The sequence below is a fragment of the Heterocephalus glaber genome, unplaced genomic scaffold, assembly GCF_053883595.1.
Source record: "Heterocephalus glaber isolate CG9 unplaced genomic scaffold, H.glaber_assembly_v1.0 deba00000621, whole genome shotgun sequence".
Lineage (NCBI taxonomy): Eukaryota > Metazoa > Chordata > Mammalia > Rodentia > Bathyergidae > Heterocephalus > Heterocephalus glaber.
Genome location: NW_028258153.1, coordinates 10,051,450 through 10,072,016, shown reverse-complemented (window position 1 = coordinate 10,072,016; position 20,567 = coordinate 10,051,450). Strand labels below are relative to the sequence as shown.

General features: G+C 36.7%; 1 protein-coding gene across 3 annotated transcripts in view; it reads right to left on the bottom strand.

The window, feature by feature from the left end:
• The window catches only part of Abca12 (ATP binding cassette subfamily A member 12), a 176,700-nt gene that overhangs the window by 144,545 nt on the left and 11,588 nt on the right, over positions 1 to 20,567 (bottom strand). For 2 of the 3 annotated variants that reach the window (XM_087206152.1, XM_087206150.1), the window contains exon 2: positions 20,013 to 20,106. In XM_087206152.1, coding sequence (XP_087062278.1) covers positions 20,013 to 20,083 — 71 coding nt within the window. In that variant the 5' untranslated portion in view covers positions 20,084 to 20,106. Of the gene's footprint in view, positions 1 to 10,705; positions 10,896 to 20,012; positions 20,107 to 20,567 lie in introns of those variants that run through there. The other variant, XM_087206151.1, reaches the window with a different exon arrangement.

Here is a 20,567-nt window from a genome sequence, read left to right as displayed (position 1 = left end):
AAGTACTTTCACAAACAGCTTTTCGTTTGAGCATCATTCACATAACCATGGGAGACAGGGATCATTTCCCTTTTTATGGATTAGATAGTAAAAGGTCAGTGACATTTATAAGTAAACAAAGTTGGAACTTTAAATAGGATTTGTGACTTCAAGCTCCATACTCTTTCACCATATCTTCTGCATATATTGTGTGATCTGAAAGCTGATGGAAGTTACCACTAATTAAACTTCTTCCCTAACTTGTCTATGCAAAGACCATTGCCATACAGTGATGGATATCTAGAGATGCGTGAACTTAAACTAGATGAATAGATTATGTTACCTGAGATGTTTAGACATTGAATACCTGACACATCCACATTCAGGATTACTGCCTGTTAGTCACTAACCCCTAGAATCACCAAACAGAGACAGTGTCTGGCACTGAATAGTGGAATGTGAAAGTTTAATAGAGAAAGGAGTTTGGGAACTGACTTGAGCATGACAGTATCTCTGAGTAGGACGTGAGAATGACAGGATTAGACATCAGGGTTCAAAACAAAGGGAGCTCACAGTTTGAAAACCCTGATTGCATTTGGCACCATAAGAGATTTTGTGTCAGAATCCCTTTACACTGAACAATGAGGAGAAAATTTGCAAGAATAGAAAAAAATTACCCATATCCACTTATATTTTGGATGTGTGTAAGACTGCTTTTTATTGTTTATCTAATATGTGCTAAGTGAAAGTCTTACATATTTTACCACCATGATGTTCGGGGTGGGGGAGGCAATGAGATCAAAACAATAGTTCAGATGCGTATATGAAGGCAGATAAACTTACAAGATAAACCGTGTCTTTATTATGAGTATTCAATCTCATAACAAAAGTAGGTGGTACGCCATGCTGGTACCCTAGCTTTAACTGTTAGTACAGTTCCCCCTTAAGCAATTATTTAAAAATGGAATCTTTTGCATGGCTTGGTCTTTATGACTTCCATTTTATCATTATGAAGTATCTCTTTCTACCTTCTATCTTTCGTTTACAAAGAATAACTTTGGTCTACACCCAAATAGCAATTTTTACAAGTGAATCACAGCTCATATTTATAGATCACATTATTTTAAATACAAAAAAAGCACAATTATCTTTTATTTATCAAGTGTCAGTCACAGTAGTTGTTTGTCTTATGATCCAAATTAAGCAATATAATTGCCCTTGCTTTCCTGTCAATTCTTTAAAACCAGAAGTGGACAACTATAGAAGAAACTACAAATGCCAATGACAAAGACAATTTTCAACTAACCTGAGTAGCTATAGACTGAAGCTTTTCAACCACCAAGCCCAAATGGAAATTCTTAACTGTCAAAACAGGGTGATTGGTCAGAAGTTTCTCATAACTATTAATTTTCAACTGCATACAAGATTAATATACTCATTGGATTCCAAAACCTACTGATAGTTACAACTGCCCATGAAGGTCAGTTTGCCTGTCTTGCAAGTTTTATATATGTAGACCGTGCCATATATAGATCTGATATAGTATGATTGGAGAGTAACTCAAAATGTTATTGTTGAGTAGCCAAAGGAACAAATGAGTGAATGACAAAGTGCTCAGGGCCTATGTGAGAAGCTTATGCTATAAAGCCCACATCTCAATTACAATGAGATCTCAATTACAATGCCTTCCATGTACCAGACATTCACTCTTTTAAATATAAATTGAAATTAAGTGAACCGGATCAAGATTTCAAAATGTTTTTGGCAACAGGTTATAATAAAGATTTGTGTGGTATTACCCCAGCCCTGGACTCAACGCCTGCTCCAGCTCTGTATGACCTTGGCCAATGGATTGCATTTCCTCTTTCCTCGGAGGCAGAAAGGAGATAATGGAATCTAACTTAGGTTTTTTGAGGATCAAATAAAATGAATGTTTTATGTACAAGATTTACTATAGTCCTGGGCACAGTAAATGTTAATTCTTGAAACATATATTTGACGTGATTTATTTCATCAAAACCTAGTCTAAATTAATTTGCATTTATATATTAACAATTCTGTCTCCTTCATAAATGCACATGAGGATAAGATTCTCCCTCTGTAACATGGACTGTCCTTTATTCATTCTGTGGACATTTTAGCATATTTGTAAGTAACTGCACTAGAGTTACTGTTGAAAAAGGAGAGGGGGAAGGATGGAAGTGTTCACCAAAACATCAATCAGCTTCCACAAGGACATTAAACTCATAGGTACTTGGGGAGGCAGGTAATATTAATAATTGACAGACCCCAAATATGAGTGAAAAGACCACTATGTCATATTTATATAAGACAAAAGGTAGTAATGGTGGTAGAAGAAATCAGGACCCTTGCATGGAAGACAAGACAATGAGAGAGTGGTCATAACTGAGGGTGAGCATAGGGAAGGGGTGGGACCTATCTTTAGCCATATCACAAGAATAATTGCACAGCTAATCAAGCATCCTGGCTAGTGTCCACTGCCATTGGCAGCATTTGTAGTGCCCTGTGTTCAGGAGGGGCTGGCAAGTCACCATCATGACTGCCCAAATGATCCAAGATGATCTGTACTTTATTTTTAAATATATCAGGTTACAGGAGGTTAAGAATATTAGTTAACTGTAGTCTATAATTTAGCAACAACTTTTAGGTTAATTCTAGTCTATAATTCAGAGGCTGTTGTTAACATCTGATGTTCCCAAATCAAGCACACACAGTCTAGGGAGAAATATGTCTAAATGAGGGCCACCTGGAGACTAGAAACCAAAGCAGCATTCTACAAGAAATGCTTCTCCTGCCTAGACTTCAGTCAGGCCTGAAGTATGTTTGGCAGCATATGGGTGCTAGAAGGAAGTTTTCATTGATGAAATGAATAGTATTCAAGTTAATTGGAACTGGTTCAAACACTGTAAAAGAATCTGCCCTTTTGGACACATACGGTCTTAGAATCAGCAAACCCTGGATCCTAATATTGTCCAGAACATGTGTAGCCTGAAATTCCCATTCAGTCCTGTGCTCCACCACTGACCAGGGAATTCTACAGCTAAGGTTCACTGCTGCTAAAGCATGGCTGCATCTGCCTCTGACATACTTGGCCAGCAAGGTCCTTGTTCAAGTGCCTCCAAGGAAAAAGAGCTGAAACTTTGGTGAGCTTCATGAACAAGTTCATACGGCTGCTTTTATGTATGCTTGTTAACAATTGCTTTCATATGTGGCAAACTGTGAGGCTTGTTTTCATTGTTAACTATAGCAACTATCAGCAAGATTGTGGGGAAAAAGACTCACAGAGCTCACCTTTCTCTAATTATCAGTTAATTATCAGTACTGTCTATCAAGAAGAACCATGTGATCATAAATTGTCGAGCCAGGTTAGCATATCCTTAACAGATTAGAAAGCATTGAAACGTATTTATTCAAATGGTTTATCCCAGCAAGGACTTTAGCTTTCATTTAGATCACAAATTTCTTCCATCGCTTGCCACTTGACTTGGTCTTAAGAGCAAGTATAAATATGAAAAATAAAATTCTCACCCTAACTGGTCATATAAGCTCGTGTGGGGGAGTTTTTGCAATGGTGGAGGTGAAGTCAGAAGGTAAGAGAGAGAAGCATGTTTTTGAACAATTAATATCGACACAATGCTGGCTATGATGATAAGGTCCTGTACACAGTATGCTATTAACATATGAAATTTGAACTTCTAATACAATTTAGTGACAGCTGGTAGAGTGGGCAAATAAGGATTAGAGAAAATGGTACCTGCCATGAGTTTTGAAGGACAAGTTGGAGCTAGCTGAGGGAATGGCAAGGCAGGGGAAAATAATTATATGCAAAAGCATGAATGTAAGAAAACCCTAGAGGAGGGTGAAGTACAATAAAATCCCACGATAATGCAGTAACTTGAATTCAGATGTAAAGCAACTGGCTCACCCGGTCATTTCATTATCCTTGCAAAACAGATTCCTGAATTTTACATGATTGAATGTTCTAGATCGCATTCATAATGCAAAAATAGCATTTCTCTTATTTAGTTCATTAAAAGTGACCGGAGTGTAAAGTACGTGGCTGTGAGTGATGGGAAGATTGTGGGGGGAGGTGGCTCTGATGAGGTAGGTCTGGGTCAGAACATGGAAGGTCTAAACTGTCACAGGATACCCGGATTTTATTCTGAAATTAATTTTGACACAGGAGGATATCAAGCAGGGAGATGATAGGTGTTTAGGAAAATAACTAACAGCTGGCATCAACATAAAGGATAAACAGAAAGGGGTTAGAAATGAGGCCTGGATATCAGATAAGAAGCAATTGCCGTTATGACAGGGTGAAGATCTGAACTAAGGCAATAGCAGTGGAAATGAAGACAAAGGGTTTCACATGACATTTGGAATGATAAATAGACAGGACTTGGTGACTAAAGGACGTGGGAGTGAAGGGAAAGCAGGGCGACCATTTTTCAGTTTTGGATGTCTCAATGGACAATGGATGCATACCCCACACTTGCATAGTCCAGTTTGGGAAAAGAGGAAGACAAAGGACTTAGAGTTAGATTTCTTGAAGACTTTAATGAACCCACATTTCCTTGATTATTTTTCTTAAGATATTGCAATTGGGTCAGTCTAACATAATGAAAACCCATTATATTTCAGCAACTGAGCTGGATTAGATTCATTTTTTATGAGTTGACTGGGAGATTTGGAAATGAAGCTATCAGAGGCTTTGTCTGGGGTGATTTGTCATCAGCCCAAACTAATATTTTAATAAATGGGAAGAGACAAAATTGATTTTATTAAGGAAAAGGAAATGAAAAAGAAGACACTGTTCTTGGGGAAAAAAAGACTATTCCTAGTACAATCATGCATTTGTCATGGTAATGCTGGATGGCTTGGTGAGATAACAGCGGTTCCCCAGATGAGTGTTAGGAGCAACAAAGGGGTTGGTATTGTTTTTGAAACTTCCATTAATCATTCATATACACATCTATCCATCCATCCCTCTATCCATCTATTTATTCAGTAAATAGTCACTGAACATCTTCTAACTGTCATGCTCATTAAAAAGGCTGAAAGAGCCCAGTGTGATGGTGCATGCCTGTAATCCCAGCACTTGGGAGGCTGAGCCAGGAGAATTGCCACAAGTTCGAGGTCAGTATGGGCTACACAGTGAGTTCAGGCCAGACTGAACTACATATTGAGACCTTGTCTCAAAAAAAAAAAAAAAAAAAAGGCTGAAAGTCTATGCAAATTTTAAAAGAAAAGGAATGACTCTGGGCCAGAACATACAAAGCAAACTTTAGTACTCCAGATCTTGGCTGTATACATAGGGAAGCCAGGACACAAAATAGAAATAATTGAAGTGGATTAACACCTACTCTTGGTTGGATTAGTTATAGCTGTGTTTCAAGTTTATTTTTGCCCTCAGTGTTACTCCTTTGGGATTAAGATGATTTTTCTACTCAGTGTGTTTCTCTTTGCACAATTTCACATATATGATCTCAAGCATAAAGATAAAAACCAAAAAAAAAATTTGTGTCCTTTCTCAAAGCTTAGAGTAATTTAGATGGGCAAAAGATAACTTATTAACTTATAACCATTAACTTATTTTTTCCCAAATACCAGGCCAATGATTTTTAAATCATGGACTGCAATAAGCAAGTGGGATTCTTTAGATAATAAGCAACTAATCTTCTCACAGTCTCCTGTAACTTTCCTTTGTTTTCTAGTAGCAGCATGACAGTGTAACGAATACACAAGAAGACCTGGTTTCAAGTTAGGAGCTCTTCAACTTACTAGCTGTCTGGCCTTGGGCAAGTTACCTAATCATGGTGACCATTTATTGAACACTTACTATATACACATATAGACTGTGAGCATACTTCTTGGAGATACCATGAATTACCTAATCGTACAGTATTTTATTAGTTGCATTTTCTTATTTAATTTCCTGTATATGCTATGAGATAGGTAGTTTCATTACCCCAACTGAGGCACAGAAAAGATAAGTGGCTTCCCAAGGTCACAAAGGTCAATCTAGTACTTGAATTGAGTACCCTGACCAAATGCCTATAGGATTGACCTATTGCTATATTTACTTCCCTAAGAATTTGATTTTTTCACTGAAAAGTAGAAACCACAATAATGAATCTTTCAGTATATTACAAGAAGTGAAAGACAACATTACAAATAAAGGATTGTTAGTTATTTCTGTTCTTTTTTCTGAGATTACCAGGTTGAAAACCAAGAAAGTGCTTTTATTTTAAACTGTTACTTGGTTCCACCAATTCAATCTCCACCAAGTCCTACTAATTTTCTCTTCCCAGTATCTTTAAGATCATTTAATATTCTCCATTTTTGTTTCTTTAATTATGTTATCAAGAGGGCTCGCTACTTTCCACTGTAATATCTATAACTCTGTAATTATTTTTCTTGCACCAGCCTTTCCTAGCATTGATTTACTCTTTTCAAACTATCTGATTAATAAACACCAAGCACCATATTCCCATTGCCATGCTCCTTCTTTGTTGCTTCTCAGATAAAGACATCTTGATATCTTTACCCTGGCATTTGAGATACTAGCTCTTTTGCTTTCCATTTTATCCATTCCAATTCCCTTCCCAGTGGAATCTAACGGTAGCGTGGTCATTTATTGATCTACTGAGAGTCACATAGTAGGCCCTGCTGGTTTCTGGTAGGACAGCCTTAGAGGCAGATGTCAGGAAAGAGGACCAGGAGTACAGATATCAAATAAATACATACATATTCAGTAAAATACAGTTGTACAGGAGGGGTAGATAGTAGTTCAGTGAAGGTTCCCAGAAACAATATAACACCTTTTGCCTTATATCTTCGCCACCATGAATTTAGTTCATGTCCTTACTTCTTTTAAAAAACTCTCCATTCTTCTCCATACAAATCTAACTATTTTATCAGCTTTCCTCAGGATTCAACTTAAATCCTATTTATAATATTAAGCTTTGCCCATCTTCTCTAGACTCCAAAGATCTTGGGTTTTTTTAATCTTGTTGCATTTTTTTGTTCCTACTACCAGAGATGATTTTCCAATAGACCATGGGTTTTAGAGTTACCACAACTTGATTATTGATGTTTTGCATCTAAGAGCCCTGTGTTTAATAAGTAGATAAATGTTAAGGAGTATACACATCTAAGTGTCTGGAAATCTATGTGTCAAAACAGGAATTGGAATCATGGCTCTAATAGCTTAAGTAAATTTCCTAATGCTTGAAATTAACCCTATCCATTATTGTTCATTTGAGTTAGATATTATTTATGCTAAATTTTGATGTTATCCACATTAATAGTGAAGGAAAACTGATTGTTTATTGTTCTTGAGATCCAGTTATACTTAGCATTACTAATATTAACACAGATTTAATAATAACTCCCAGACTGATCTTACCTAGGAAACACATTAGTCTCTGTTATTTACCTTCCGAATTATATAGTCGTTGCCAGATTTCCACATAAAGTTAGAGATGAGTCATCAAAATAGGAACATTAAATTTTAATTCTGCAAGTAATATAATCCATGTTTTCAAAAAAGTTATTGTACTTCTTTTTCTGGTTTTTGAGAACTGCTTATCAGAACAGCTGAAAACAGTTAACTAAAGCTAACAGATTTCTGTGAAGGTGAGTGAAGTTTTCAGAGCACTTATGTTTAATTTTGGTAGAAAGGTTTTCTAGAATAAATCATGTTAGAGTCGTACAACGAGGTATATGACAGATCATGTATAACATGTAGTGCCCTAATTCACTCGCTTCTCTTTATGGGTTAAATGTCAACATGCAATTCTACTGCTATAGGGGGAATTCCCAGCTGGTCTATACTTATTAGCACCCCCCCATACACACTACTTTCCCTCTTTCACAAAGTTTATGTCAAAAACAGTACTGAAGTTCATTTTCCATAGAGTTCTTATGAGTGATTCATAAATCTTCTCCAACCACAGGAGTTCTATATATTGTTTACTCTTAGTATCTAACTTCTGAACTTTAAACATGGTGTCCTTTCAATAAATATGCCAAAATGATAACCTGCCCAAGAGACGAGCACTCTGCACCGTATTCTTCAGTTTTCCATTGACTTGTGAGTAAATTTGAACAGACTTCTTTATACCTCTAGCTTTCAATTATTGTTGCTCCAAATTCATCCATTTGTTCAACAAATATTTGGAGGGTGACTACTCAGTGCCAGGCAATATTCCAGAGAGTGATTCTGTTAGCTATGCCAACAGCAAGGTGAACAGATCTAATAGACATGAGTGGTTCTGTTTGACAGATCACACAGTGAATAGAAAGAGAATGTGCGTAATCAAATTGAATTAAATCTTGGCTTCAACACATACTAAGGTCTGTCAGTAAATCTCTGAAAACAAATGTCTTCATCTATGATACAGTCATAGTTCAAAAACTATGAGTTTTAATGAGTGCTTCAGTGTACAGAAACTGTGCTAGGTGCTAGGAAAGCAGTATGATCAAAGCAGATAGACTGTCGTGATGAGGCTGAATATTTTGAGCATGTTGATCTGTGCTTTCATTGCAGCATTGAATCTTATTAGTCTGTGTAGTGGTTTTAAAATGTGTCCACAGAATCTCTGGAATTTTTCCTGTTAAAGTTGGGCCTAATTTCCTTCCCTTGAATATGGGTCAGGCTTAGTGACTTGCCTTTAATGCTCAAAGTCTGGTGGAAGAGATGATCTGAGGCTTCCAAAGTTAGGTCATAAAAAGGACAGCATCTGGTCTATTGTCTCTTGGATTTTTTGCTCTGGGGAAAGTCAGCTGTCATGTCATACTCAAGATACTCAAGAAACCCATAGAGAAGCCTCTGTGGGGACAAACTGAGGCCATCGACCAACAATTAATACCAGCTTGTGGACCATGTGAGCCATCTGCTTAGCCCTAGTCAAGTTTTAAGATGACTATAGCACTAGCCAAAATCCTGATGGCAATCTTATGAAAGACTCTGAGCTCAAACTACACAGCTAAGGCCATCCTAGTTTCTAATCCACAGGAAGGAAGATAAGTGTTTACTGCTATTGCCATTAATTTGGGAGAGGGGAAATTTATTATAGGGCAGTAGATAACATATAGCCTGTGATGGGAACATCTAGATGAATGTAAATAATCATTCTTTGCTTTCAACCTCCCTTTAGTTTACTTTCAATGTTAGTAAACATCAAACTGAATAGCTTCCTACAGACTGTAGTGTTCCCATTATTACAGGATAAAAATCCAGTTTTAGTTCTAGTATTTAAAATCCTACATGATCCATCCCCCACCCAAGTTGATCTCCTTTACTCTCCAGCAAAACACTCTCCTTTAGTCAAATGAGTCTCCCTATGGTTAGCCACTTACCCCTGAGAATTTCTCCCTCAAGGATTTTGAGCATGCTCTTTTCCTCTTTTGAAGCCCTCCTACAGTTTTTGTTATATTTTCATTTTTTTCCTTCCAAAAGCATAGTTTAATCCTGGGGTAAATTTTTTTTCTCCTGCCTCCTCCACTTCTCATGGGATATTCTGATTATTGTAATTCAAAGCAAGTTTTTCTTTTTAAAAAATATTCAATTGTTTTCATTGCTAATAATATTTATTTCTTACTTATTTTCCTAAGTACTTTCATAGTAGTTGCTTCTGCTTTGTACTTATTTTTCTGAGTACTCACTTACATGTCCCTCTGATCTATAAATGTATGAATACCTATCATGTGCAAAGTATTGTACTTTGGTACTGTACAGTACCAAATACTACACTTTGCTTGTATTTGAATTTTTGAAAATCTCTAATGGCATACATCCTTTCATGTGTTTCTGCATTCTACTATTAGACAGTGAGCAACCTGAGGACAGGAAACAATCTTAGCCTTTATAGCCCAAGGGACATCCTTTATAGATACGAACCTCCAGAAGCATCATTTTACCATTTCCACATAGGGCAGCAATTTCATAAGAGTGAAAAGATGTTGAAATTTCTCATTCTCTTGATATTTATGAAATCAGAAGCACAGTGTTAATCTTCTAGAGTGTGCACCACTTGTTTAAGAGAAACTGGGTTTCCTTGGGCGTGCAACTTAACCATGAAATGATTTTGGAGGAACACCTACTCAGGAAATTGTGAACACTTCTATCCTTTGTCATCAATCTGACAGTACTCTCTGAGAGGAGGCTTTCTCCTCCTCTCAATTGTTCTGACAATATTATCTTCAACAAAAGACATGAAACAGTCTGAATTCCTGGTATCCTAAGGATTACAGCGGAAGATCCAAAGCTGAATGAAGCAGAGAATGCTGGCAGTCACTGAAATGCTGTAGGGTAACTCAGGTGAAAGCAAGTTCTATGAAATTATTCAAAAACTTAAATCTATTCTCTGGTTCATGTTCAGCATGATGAGCTGATGAAAAACATAGACCAATCTAAAATTTTAAAAGATAATTGAAAATAAAGGAAAAGGTAGTTTTTGCACTTGAAGTTGCGTTTGGGGTTGGTATTAGATCCAAATAGTAACAGATATCCTGAGGTCACTGGGGTTGCTCTCAGAAGGGAGGATTCACCTGTCTGTCTGGCCATGTGATTCCTGACCCATGCTCCCACCATGGTGCCCTACAGAGGAAGGCTCCAGACAGCGCTGCTGTCTAGCGTCATACCCTGGAATCAAGACCTGAGAGATAAATACACTTCTTTTCTTAAAAGTATTGTACTTACCTCCGTGTTTCGTTCTCATGATGAGGACAGACAAACATGGAGGCTACTTTTGGTTTGGGTTAGTGAGGCCCTGAAAGGCCTAGCGGGGAGCTGCACCGGAGATATTCTGTAACATTTAGTCACATAGAATGCAGGGATCAGGTGCATCTGAGAAGCAATTATTCCTCAAGGGAGATTCCTACTTCATTGTCTGTAAATGTAATTTTCATTATATCATTATTGTGAAATAAAGGAAAGTATGGTGACTTTTTTTAAAAAGCATCACTTAAAGAATCTTTAAAAGATAAAGCTCTCTGGTCCTCAACATTGCCCCATCTACCTAGATTATCACCACACCACCACCAGATGCCAATCCAGAAGGCCTGGGGTTAAGAGCATGGGATCCAGTGTTCTGAGGTCATTCTGATTAAGGCACAGTGATTGAGTATGTCTGTCTGTAAGTCACAAAAGAGAGAGAAAAAACAAACAGGAAAGTATGTATTACTCCTGTATTACTTTCTCTTTAGTAAGATGCATTTCTAGTACCCTAATCTGTTCTAAATTGTGTCCATCTCATTTAAACAGTGTAAAATTAGAAAGTCATGTCTAACTTCATATTGAAAATCTCCATATTACATAGAGTAATTCTCTATTTTTAAAAGAAACATGAATTTTAAAATATGGAAAGAAAGTAAGGGACTAAAGAAGGGAGCACTTTTAAAAGCCTGGGAAACAACTAGGTATGATAGAAGAGTCTACAGACATTTTAGCTTTATAATTTTTCTATGCATTTATAGGACAACCATAAGATCATGAAAAGGAAAACTGAAATAGAAGTTTCTACCCTAGAACTTCAGGCCCAACCTGTCACCTGCTTCCACTTCTCCATCATCCACACTGCATCCACACTGCAAAACATCACCTGATCCCAGCAGCCCTGTGTTCGTTTTGTGTGTAGATGTGTGAGTGTGTGTATCTGTGTGCTTGGTAGAGGGAATATGTATACTAAAATTTTAACAAAGTCAAGGGCAAGATTATGCAAGACTTCCACTTTTTACAGTGTGAATACTTGTATTACCTTATTGAATTTTTTATTAATGAGCTTGGACAAAAATTTTTTGCCGGAGATTTAGCTCAGTGATTCTGCTGCCTGCCTCGCAAGCGCAAGCTCCCGAGTTTGATCCCCAGTACCAAAAACAAAACAAACAAACAAACAAACAAAGTATATCAATTTTTAAAACTAAAGTTAGTTTAATAAAAAACTTCATAGGCCTCTCATCCACTTTGAAATAAAGTCTGATAATTTTGCTACTGACTAACTAGTTCTTTACCAATATTTTGAACAAATCTATGCTTTTCAGACAAACTCTGAATTTCTGGCACATCTCTTTCCTATGCTCCGTCTCCACTCATGTTGCCTATACTCTGTAAGAAATACCAAGGTGCTCTCTGTCTACCTGAAAAAGTCCTGATGCTAAGATAAGACTTATAGGAAGCCTTTACTGATATTCCAGGTGGTGCTTTGTAAGCCAAATTGAAGCCTGAAGCAAAAGAGAAATCCATAACCCTAATCCTACTTTTATTTTAAATTTGGTATTTTGTCCATCATGGAGTTTTTGCAATGATTTTGATTTCTGAAGTAATTGTATTGAAATATAATTGATCTCAAACACTGAGTTTTAGGTGAGCCCCCTCGAATTTTGGGCTGCATTTGCCTGGCTGTAGCCCCAGGCTGACCCCAGGCAAAGGCTGACTCCTTCGTGTGTTCTACCTTTGCTCCTGGACCTCCCTCCACTGTAAGATTTTCTCATTACACTGTCGTATTGGAAATGCTTCTGCTCTCTGCTGAACTTGATTGCCTTGAGGACTTCTGGCTTCCTTGAGCTAGACTTAAGACATCTGACAGGTGCCTTTTAAATACATAATGATGGCAAGAGAACATATTGGGAAACTTCAGTCAAGTCTTTCAAATTTTCTGAACATCAGTTTCCTCATCTGTCAAACCAAAGAAAGACACTAAATTATATTAACTATATTCCATAAATGAAGCTATAACTTATACATATGTAATATAATATAAATAATATAATATAAAATAATATTAAGTTCTAAGGTGACTGTTACTATGTGCCAAGCAATTTTCTAAGTATTTCAGAACTATTTACTCATTTAATTTTCACACAACAATAAGGGAGAAGCTGAATTAGCTCCAATACACAGATGTGAAAGTCAAGGCTCAGAGATCCAATAGGCTTGTCCATGGCTTGTGTTCAAACTCAGGTAGTCTGGGCCTGGACCCAGTGCTCTTGATTCTATATGACCTCTCACAATAACAACCTTATATAAAAGTATAGACTTGTAAATATAGACCAAAACTAAAGGCTTTATGTTTTAAAATAGGAAAATATTATAGAACATTCTTATTCTAATCCACAATGAAATCCTAACTGACCATAAAACCAGAGAATATTGCGTGCTGTGGCATTTCTTCCAAGAGGGCTATTTCGCTCTAAAACTATGCTGGTTCATTTATCAAAGACAAAGGACACAATGTGACCTAATCAAAAAGCATGAGAAGAATTGAATAGTGAGAGTAGCTTAAAATGACTAAGGTTGGGTAGGCCAGGTGTCCTGGGTGATGCTTAGAAAGAAAGTTTCAATAAAAGTCACTTGGGAAAACATGGTCAACCAAGCATGTAGCCAGCGCCTCACCTATGAGCCTTTGTCTGTGCTCTGTGCTCCAGGGTAAGCAATGGGGAATCAGCTGAAGTGATTTTTTAAGTCTGGCTGTTAGTATCAAAAGGATCTGGGAACACCATCTGATATTACTCACTAATGCCATGTTAGGGTATTTGTGAGTTTTAAATAATCAATTATTCATCTTTAGTCATCATATAGATTGGATATTGGCATTCCCCACCTGAGAGCAAAATGAAGCCCCCTGCTCCTTATGAGGGGAGAAAAAGGCAAGGCATGTGGCCTCCCCCTAGCCAATTTCAGTGTTGCTCTCGCCTTTGGGAAGCTTGTCAGGCAGATCCCCCCAAATGGAGATGATACAGAAGAGATAAAAAATAAAATAAGCCTGCCACTGTGCAATCAACAGCTATTCTTTCTTTATTTCTCTATTTGATAAACTTAGTTTCATTGTACTCCAGAGGAATTTCAGTTGCTCTGATGCAACTCTATGCACTGAGTCCAAAAGGGCATTGGTTGAGAAATCCTTCCACCATGTTGTCTGTCTTTAGACTGTGTCTATCTGCACTGCCTGAGAGTCAAGGGAGGAGTGGGCCATGTTCACATTCACCTTCCTCCTGTTGGTTTTGAACAGCTTGGTGCAAAGTGACAGAGGAAACAATCGCAATCTACTCCCAATCTCAGTTTCTAGGTGTTTCACAGACTGCATCTTCAGGTTGCCAGGTAGAGAGTCAGTAAGGGTTCCAGAAAAGTCTTTAACTACTGACTTAAGGAAAAGGCCTTGGCTGTGAAATTCAGAAACTGTTCTAGCAGTTTCAGAAAAACTTGTTAAGCAAGAAGCAGACTACAAAACAATTTCTCCTAGGCATTCAGAAAATTCAAGTATTTGTAATGGGAATTCCCAGGTGATCTAGTGGGGAAGGAGGAATGGGGTTCTATAATTATTTTCCTTTCTCAACACAGGGATTGTGACAGTTTTGCTGGTATAGTGAGGTTCACATGCATCTCTGAGAAGTAAAAATTAAACCAAAAAAAGCGAACTGTTTGCTCTTTACCCATCTCATATACACATTGAGGTTTTTTTTTTTAACTATCCATTTTGGGGTGAATTTTATAATCTAATCTCCTATATCAGTCTTCTAAAATATATCAAATTTTGACTTTTCTCATTCCTACTTTGTTCCCTATGTCAGAAATCACGCTGAATGTGATTTGAGCACTGCATGATGTTATGATTTCTGCTGTTAAGGTACTATCCGATGCATGGTTCAAGAAGGAAGAATTAAGCCTGCAAATACAACTGTAGGCCAATATATTAACAAGAGAGAGATGCAGGAGAGATGACTGGAGTTTGAGTTATGAGGGAAGACAGGAAGGGGCTTACACATGAGCTTAAGTTCTAATGACATGGAGGATGAGATGTGAGCACATGCATTGAGGTGGGAAGGAGCAAAGAATGGGAAGAACATTCAGACACCTGCTCTTTAAGTACAGGATTTTACTGCAGAATAGAAAGAAGATAAAGTTGGAAGAATCCTGATTATGAAGATCTTGAAAGTCAAAAAAGAGGAAGTGAAACTCAATAGACCTGAGGAGTATTTTAGGGGACTTATTTGATGATGAAATATGAGAAGAGTTAGAGGTAGGGCTTACACACACAAACACACACACACACTCACAAAACTACTGAAGCAATCCAAGCCCAAGATAATAGAATCTTGAACCAAAGGGTGATGTCATAAGATGGATTCTGACTTGAAAGTTCATGGTCATGGCAGGTGAAGGAAAGGGTGAAGTCAAAGACGGCTCAGATGTTTCCAACTTGAGAGACTGACTAGTGTTTCTGTAACTTATGAGAATGGAGGAATTGCATAGGACAATTCCCAGCAGAAGATTAATAATGATAAGTCCTGATCTTCCCTGTGAAAAACTTTTTTCATAGATATAACAACCTATATGGAGCCCACAAATCACTGGTTGATCAATAATTTCAATCTTCTTTTCATGTTTTTTCCTAGACCTGCTGACAAGAGGAAAAACCAACTGAGTTCACTTTTACAGTCAGGTTCAATGTATAAATTTTGAGCCAATCAAGATAGTAAACAAAATTTTTCACTGTGAGTCCCTCAATTATTACCATTAAACCATGGATGTGCCGGGGAGCAGGAATACCCTGGAATCCTGCACACATGCACCTGTCTTTCCTTCCCCAGATACACCCCACAGGAAAAGCCAACAGGAAAAGCCTCACTCTTCTGACATTTACAGCCCTTCCCGTGAGACGCCCCCGAGGCTCTTTCAACACCAGACTATGCAATAGTTTCCTCTCAGCAAGTCAGACATCATAGGGTACAAGTTGCATGGATCCCACAAGCCACCAATAAATCAGTATCTTCAATCTTCCTCCTCAGGCCTTTTCTTAGAGCTGCTGATATGTAGATAAGCCTACTGAGCTCACTTTCCAACCTAATTGAATCTATAATCCTGCTAACAGATGGCATGAGGAAGAAAAAGGAGATACTATCTAGGCTGTAGGATCTCCACTCTTGACACCCAAGACATGGATAAAACCACCCATCTGCAGGAAAAAAACTGGTTAAAATCCAGGCTTAGGGACATGGTAAACATGTGAACATCGGTAAATTGTTTAACATTTCTGTGCCTCAGTTTTCTCATCATTAAAATAGTTCAAAAAAGTATGATATTAACTAAGGTAATATATCCAAAGTACTCAGCACAATGTTTCACACACAGCATTTGTCCACCCATATTATCTTTATGCATCCCTGAAGACTGAAAGTATACTTTGGTCATCAAAAGCCATGCTAGGAAGTCAGGTTGAGTCATATCCGGATGGAAGGCATTCAGAATAACTCTGAACAATAGAAATTTGGATATAATTCAATTGGCTTCTTCCAGCTACCAGTTACTACTTTCCAGTGAGTGGTGGATTGAATTTCTATCCTATGAGGGAGCAGAGATGTGAAAAATTGACAGCCTTGAGGTATATGGGGATTCATTCAGTGTATGATCATATTTGCAGAGTCTTATTTCCATTATGCTTTTAGTGATATTTTTAAGCACTTGAAAAACATTGTTTTCCACTCACAAAAAAAGGTAACTCTTTGTTTGACATGACTGCATTCTTTAGCATCTACTTATATCATTATGGCAGGATTTTATTGTCTTTGAAAATTGGTCCTATAATACTTAAGAACTGCTTGCCTGGACTTTCTTGTGTATGTATGCATTCATGTACATATATATGTATGTGTGTGTGCATGTATGTATGGAAAGGAGACAAATGTGCTGCACATTTCAGCTGGGCTCAGTTTTAATGAATTTTGGGAAGGTTCATGTTGCTTTGTTTGTCTTTGCCCGTAAGCATGGTGTTTGGCTTTGAAATTCGCCTGTCAGCAAGTCACTGCCTGTAGAGATTGCAAGAGGTTGGAATGACTTCCAACTTGGCACCTCAGCCCATTTCCACCCTGTGTGAACAGGAAGCACCAGGGCCTGCCTGGCAGCCTTGGGAGGTTTTCTTTACCAGGGATTTATAGTCTGCAGAGACTGGTTACCTAAGCTGTTTGTTGCAACACAAAAGGGAGTGAATGAAGGCAGATTATACTGAAAGCAAGTAGTATTTGTTGGATTTCCTCCTCTGCAGCTGCTTTCTCATCTACCAAAAATCCAGACTTTTCCAGAAGCTTATCAGTCAAAAACACTATGGAGAGAGATGTTTTGAGCCAATAATTATATTTTTCTAAATGATTTATCAAGTCCTATAGACCTGCCTAGCTATTCTGGGAGCAGAATGTACCAATGGAATTACAACCCTTATTCTCAGCGTGGCTAAGTTTCAAGTAGGGGTGTAGTCTAAAATGTCATCTTCATTTCTCTATTGCCCAACAAACCCTGTAGTCTAGTGAGAATTTTAACTCTGAAACAAGACCTGATTTCTGTGATACTATTCTAGAGTGATACACAGAATTAGTCACATAGAGAGAGCACTTTACATAGATACTAATATTGAGGACAATTCTGAGACCTACATTGAAATGCATTTGCTCTCCAAATTTTTTCATTTCATGATAGACACAAAGAAGTGCTTATAGTTTCAATTTCTAATGCTTAGTTCTTTCTTACTAACCTAATATGAAAAATTAGTCTAAAAATTACATATAATAAATGTTAGTCCAAGAATGTAAAACCAGATTCTAGAGCCAGCCTAGGTTCATATCTTGGCATCACCATTTCTTCATTGTGCCATCTTAGTCAAGCTGCTTAGTTTCTCTGTACATTAGTTTTCTCAACTATGAAATGAACAATATAATCACTACCAAATTAAGTGATCAAGAAATATGTGTTATCATTCTTGAGCCAGTTTTAATCTTTTGGTACTCTAGCTAGATATGACAAAGAAACACAAGAATAATTTTTTAAATCAGTAAAATTACCTAAACACACTATCACCTGGAAGTTATTCCTTCTCTAAATACAAGAGAAAGAACTGCTTCTAAGGTTTCTTTGAATTGCTCTACAGAACAGCAATTTTATATAACTACAATTTAATGTACATCTTATAGTCTATTGATAATAAGATGAATTGAAACTGGGCATAATTTTTGGCTCTTATTTATCAAAATAAAAGTTCAAGGCTGAGGAACAATTAATGTGTAAGAGAGTAAGATATGGTTACAAATCTCATGGACAAAGAAAAAGGTAAGGTGGCCTCCAATACCTTTCTCCCCTATCCTACATGATTAAATTTTGGTAAACTACAACCTTCCTGGGTTCCAGTTACTAATGTGTAAAGCAAGAGGGTCCCTTTCAGTTCTGATAGCCAACCAATAAGCTAGCTTCCAATATGAGGCTCATATAGTTTAAAAGACTATCAAATACTCTTTCAGTGTTTGAAATATCCCTTAATTTTCTTCTTTCCTATCTACAGACAATCACTTTACAGCTAATTACTATTCCAGTATGATAATAGGTTCATAGTTTACAAAAAAAGCTGTTCATCTCCTTTAAATATTGTCTCTTTTTTTTGGAAGCCCTCTAGATTAGGTCTAGGAGGAGTTATTACATTGTTTCTCCAGTTTTTTCTTCCTAATTTAGTAGAATTACAAGCGTGGTCCATAATTTTCTCCATAGGTCTCTATGCTATCAGGTGGCACCAATTAGTTTAAGATGACTCATCCCCAGACTTTGTATTTCTTTCTTGGAAATTTCACAAGAGGAATTTTATGTAACTGAAAAATCCTTAAAACAAAAGAAATTGGTAAAAATGAGCTGTTGAAAGGAGCTATTAAGGTCCTATCAATATATTACCAAATTGATGATCAGTATCTTAAATCAGGATATTTTAAAGAGTATTTGCCCTACTTCTATGTTGAATGTATAATTTCCAAAGCTCATGCATTACTTCTTACATCTTGTATACTTGAGATATAGACAAAGTCATAAATTTCAACAGCACACAATGAGATCAATTTGTTCTAAACAGCTAATATACTCACTATGAATAGAATAAAATTTTGGAGTTTTCATAACAATTTAATAAAATCTCACCAACAACTCTATATAATGACTTGTGCAGAAATCCTTTAGAAAAAAATGTGCTATTCAAATATAAGAATTACTGTAGCACCAAGAGTTTACATGTTTTACACTGACTGAACTGATATTTTCTTTTGAATTATCCTGACATGCATGATTCAAATAGAGCTCTTGTTTCTCAGGACTGGGTAATTTTACAAGTTTTACCTTGTTATTCCTTTTATAAAATAATTCAGCATTGAATTCTTTTATTAGCCAATTACTATAATTTACTTGAAATACAATCTGATTTACAAAAGTTTGATTTATAAGAAGCTTTGTTGGTGGATGGCTGCTTTGGGAAATTTGTAACATATAACTCAACTTTTACTCCTTTACTAAGAAAACTGGTTCCTAACAGGAAAAAAAAAGCCAAGACAGCATTAATCTAATCATGGGGGTTAAAATCCTCATTCTCTCACTTCTGAGTATTTCTCTGAATTCTTTCTGCATTTTTGTTTTGTATCCAAAAGAAAGTATTGAACTAAGTTGAGTATTCTGCCTGTTTGACAACTTGGCAGTGACCAAATGAAACTAAAAAGGCTCTAATTAGAAAACAATCTTCTTGTAGACAAAACATGTTGAAACATTTCTGCCATTCAACTATCAGTCTTGAAAAGAGCAAAGAGGTTTTTATAGTCCTCTGCTTTTCCCTTGCTCAGTTGATCAAATATACGTCTATGCTTTCAACTATAAAAGTAAAGAATAATCTAGACTCAGATTGCTGCTAGTTTATGCTGTGTATACCATGTAAGATTCATGATATAAATAATAAATGAATCAAAATTTTATGAAAAAATTTAAAATATATTCTGGCTTCTACATGCTTCTTATTTTTCTAGGTAAATATTACAGATTCAATGTTTTGGTTTGAAAAGGTGGGAGGAAAAAACACACAAACTATGTACAGAAATACTTTTCAAATGGAAACATTACTCCCCCCAAAAATGAATTTTAGCATGAAACATTGAAGCAGTATCAAAACAAATTTTATTTAATACCCAAAAGCTGGAGAAACAAATAAATCTCATCTACTTACAAGTTGGTTTTGCTGTTGGAGGAAATTTCGTCCGAGTAATAGCCAAAATGATGAAAATAATGACTGGCCATAAGATCAAGACAAGTGTCCAAAACTGCAAAATAACAATAGATGAAGATGTTAGTTATATCGCTAGACCAAAACAACCAAGAAATCAAAAAATACTAAGTTGAAGAATTTTTCCATGCTGTAATACCCAAACCAAGTTGGACATTTATTTACAACATTATTAAGGAAGAAATGAGAGAATTCTTAAAATGTAAAAGACTTCACAAGAATAATTTTTCCAGGCTTAAAACCTTGAAATGCTCTTCTGAATTTCCCTCTCGGGTCACTTCTCAACTAATCCAGGAGTGATTATCTTGAAATTCAAATCTGATCAGTAACTTTCTTACTTATAAATCTTCTGGAAGTTCACAGTTGCCTGTTGAACAAGACTAAACATTTTCCAAGGGGCATATGAAACCCAGCATAGGTTCAACCTGAACCTGTCTTACCCCTTCCAGTGCCACGCTCAGCCACGAAGACTAGTGTATGAGCTTGGGTAATGGGATG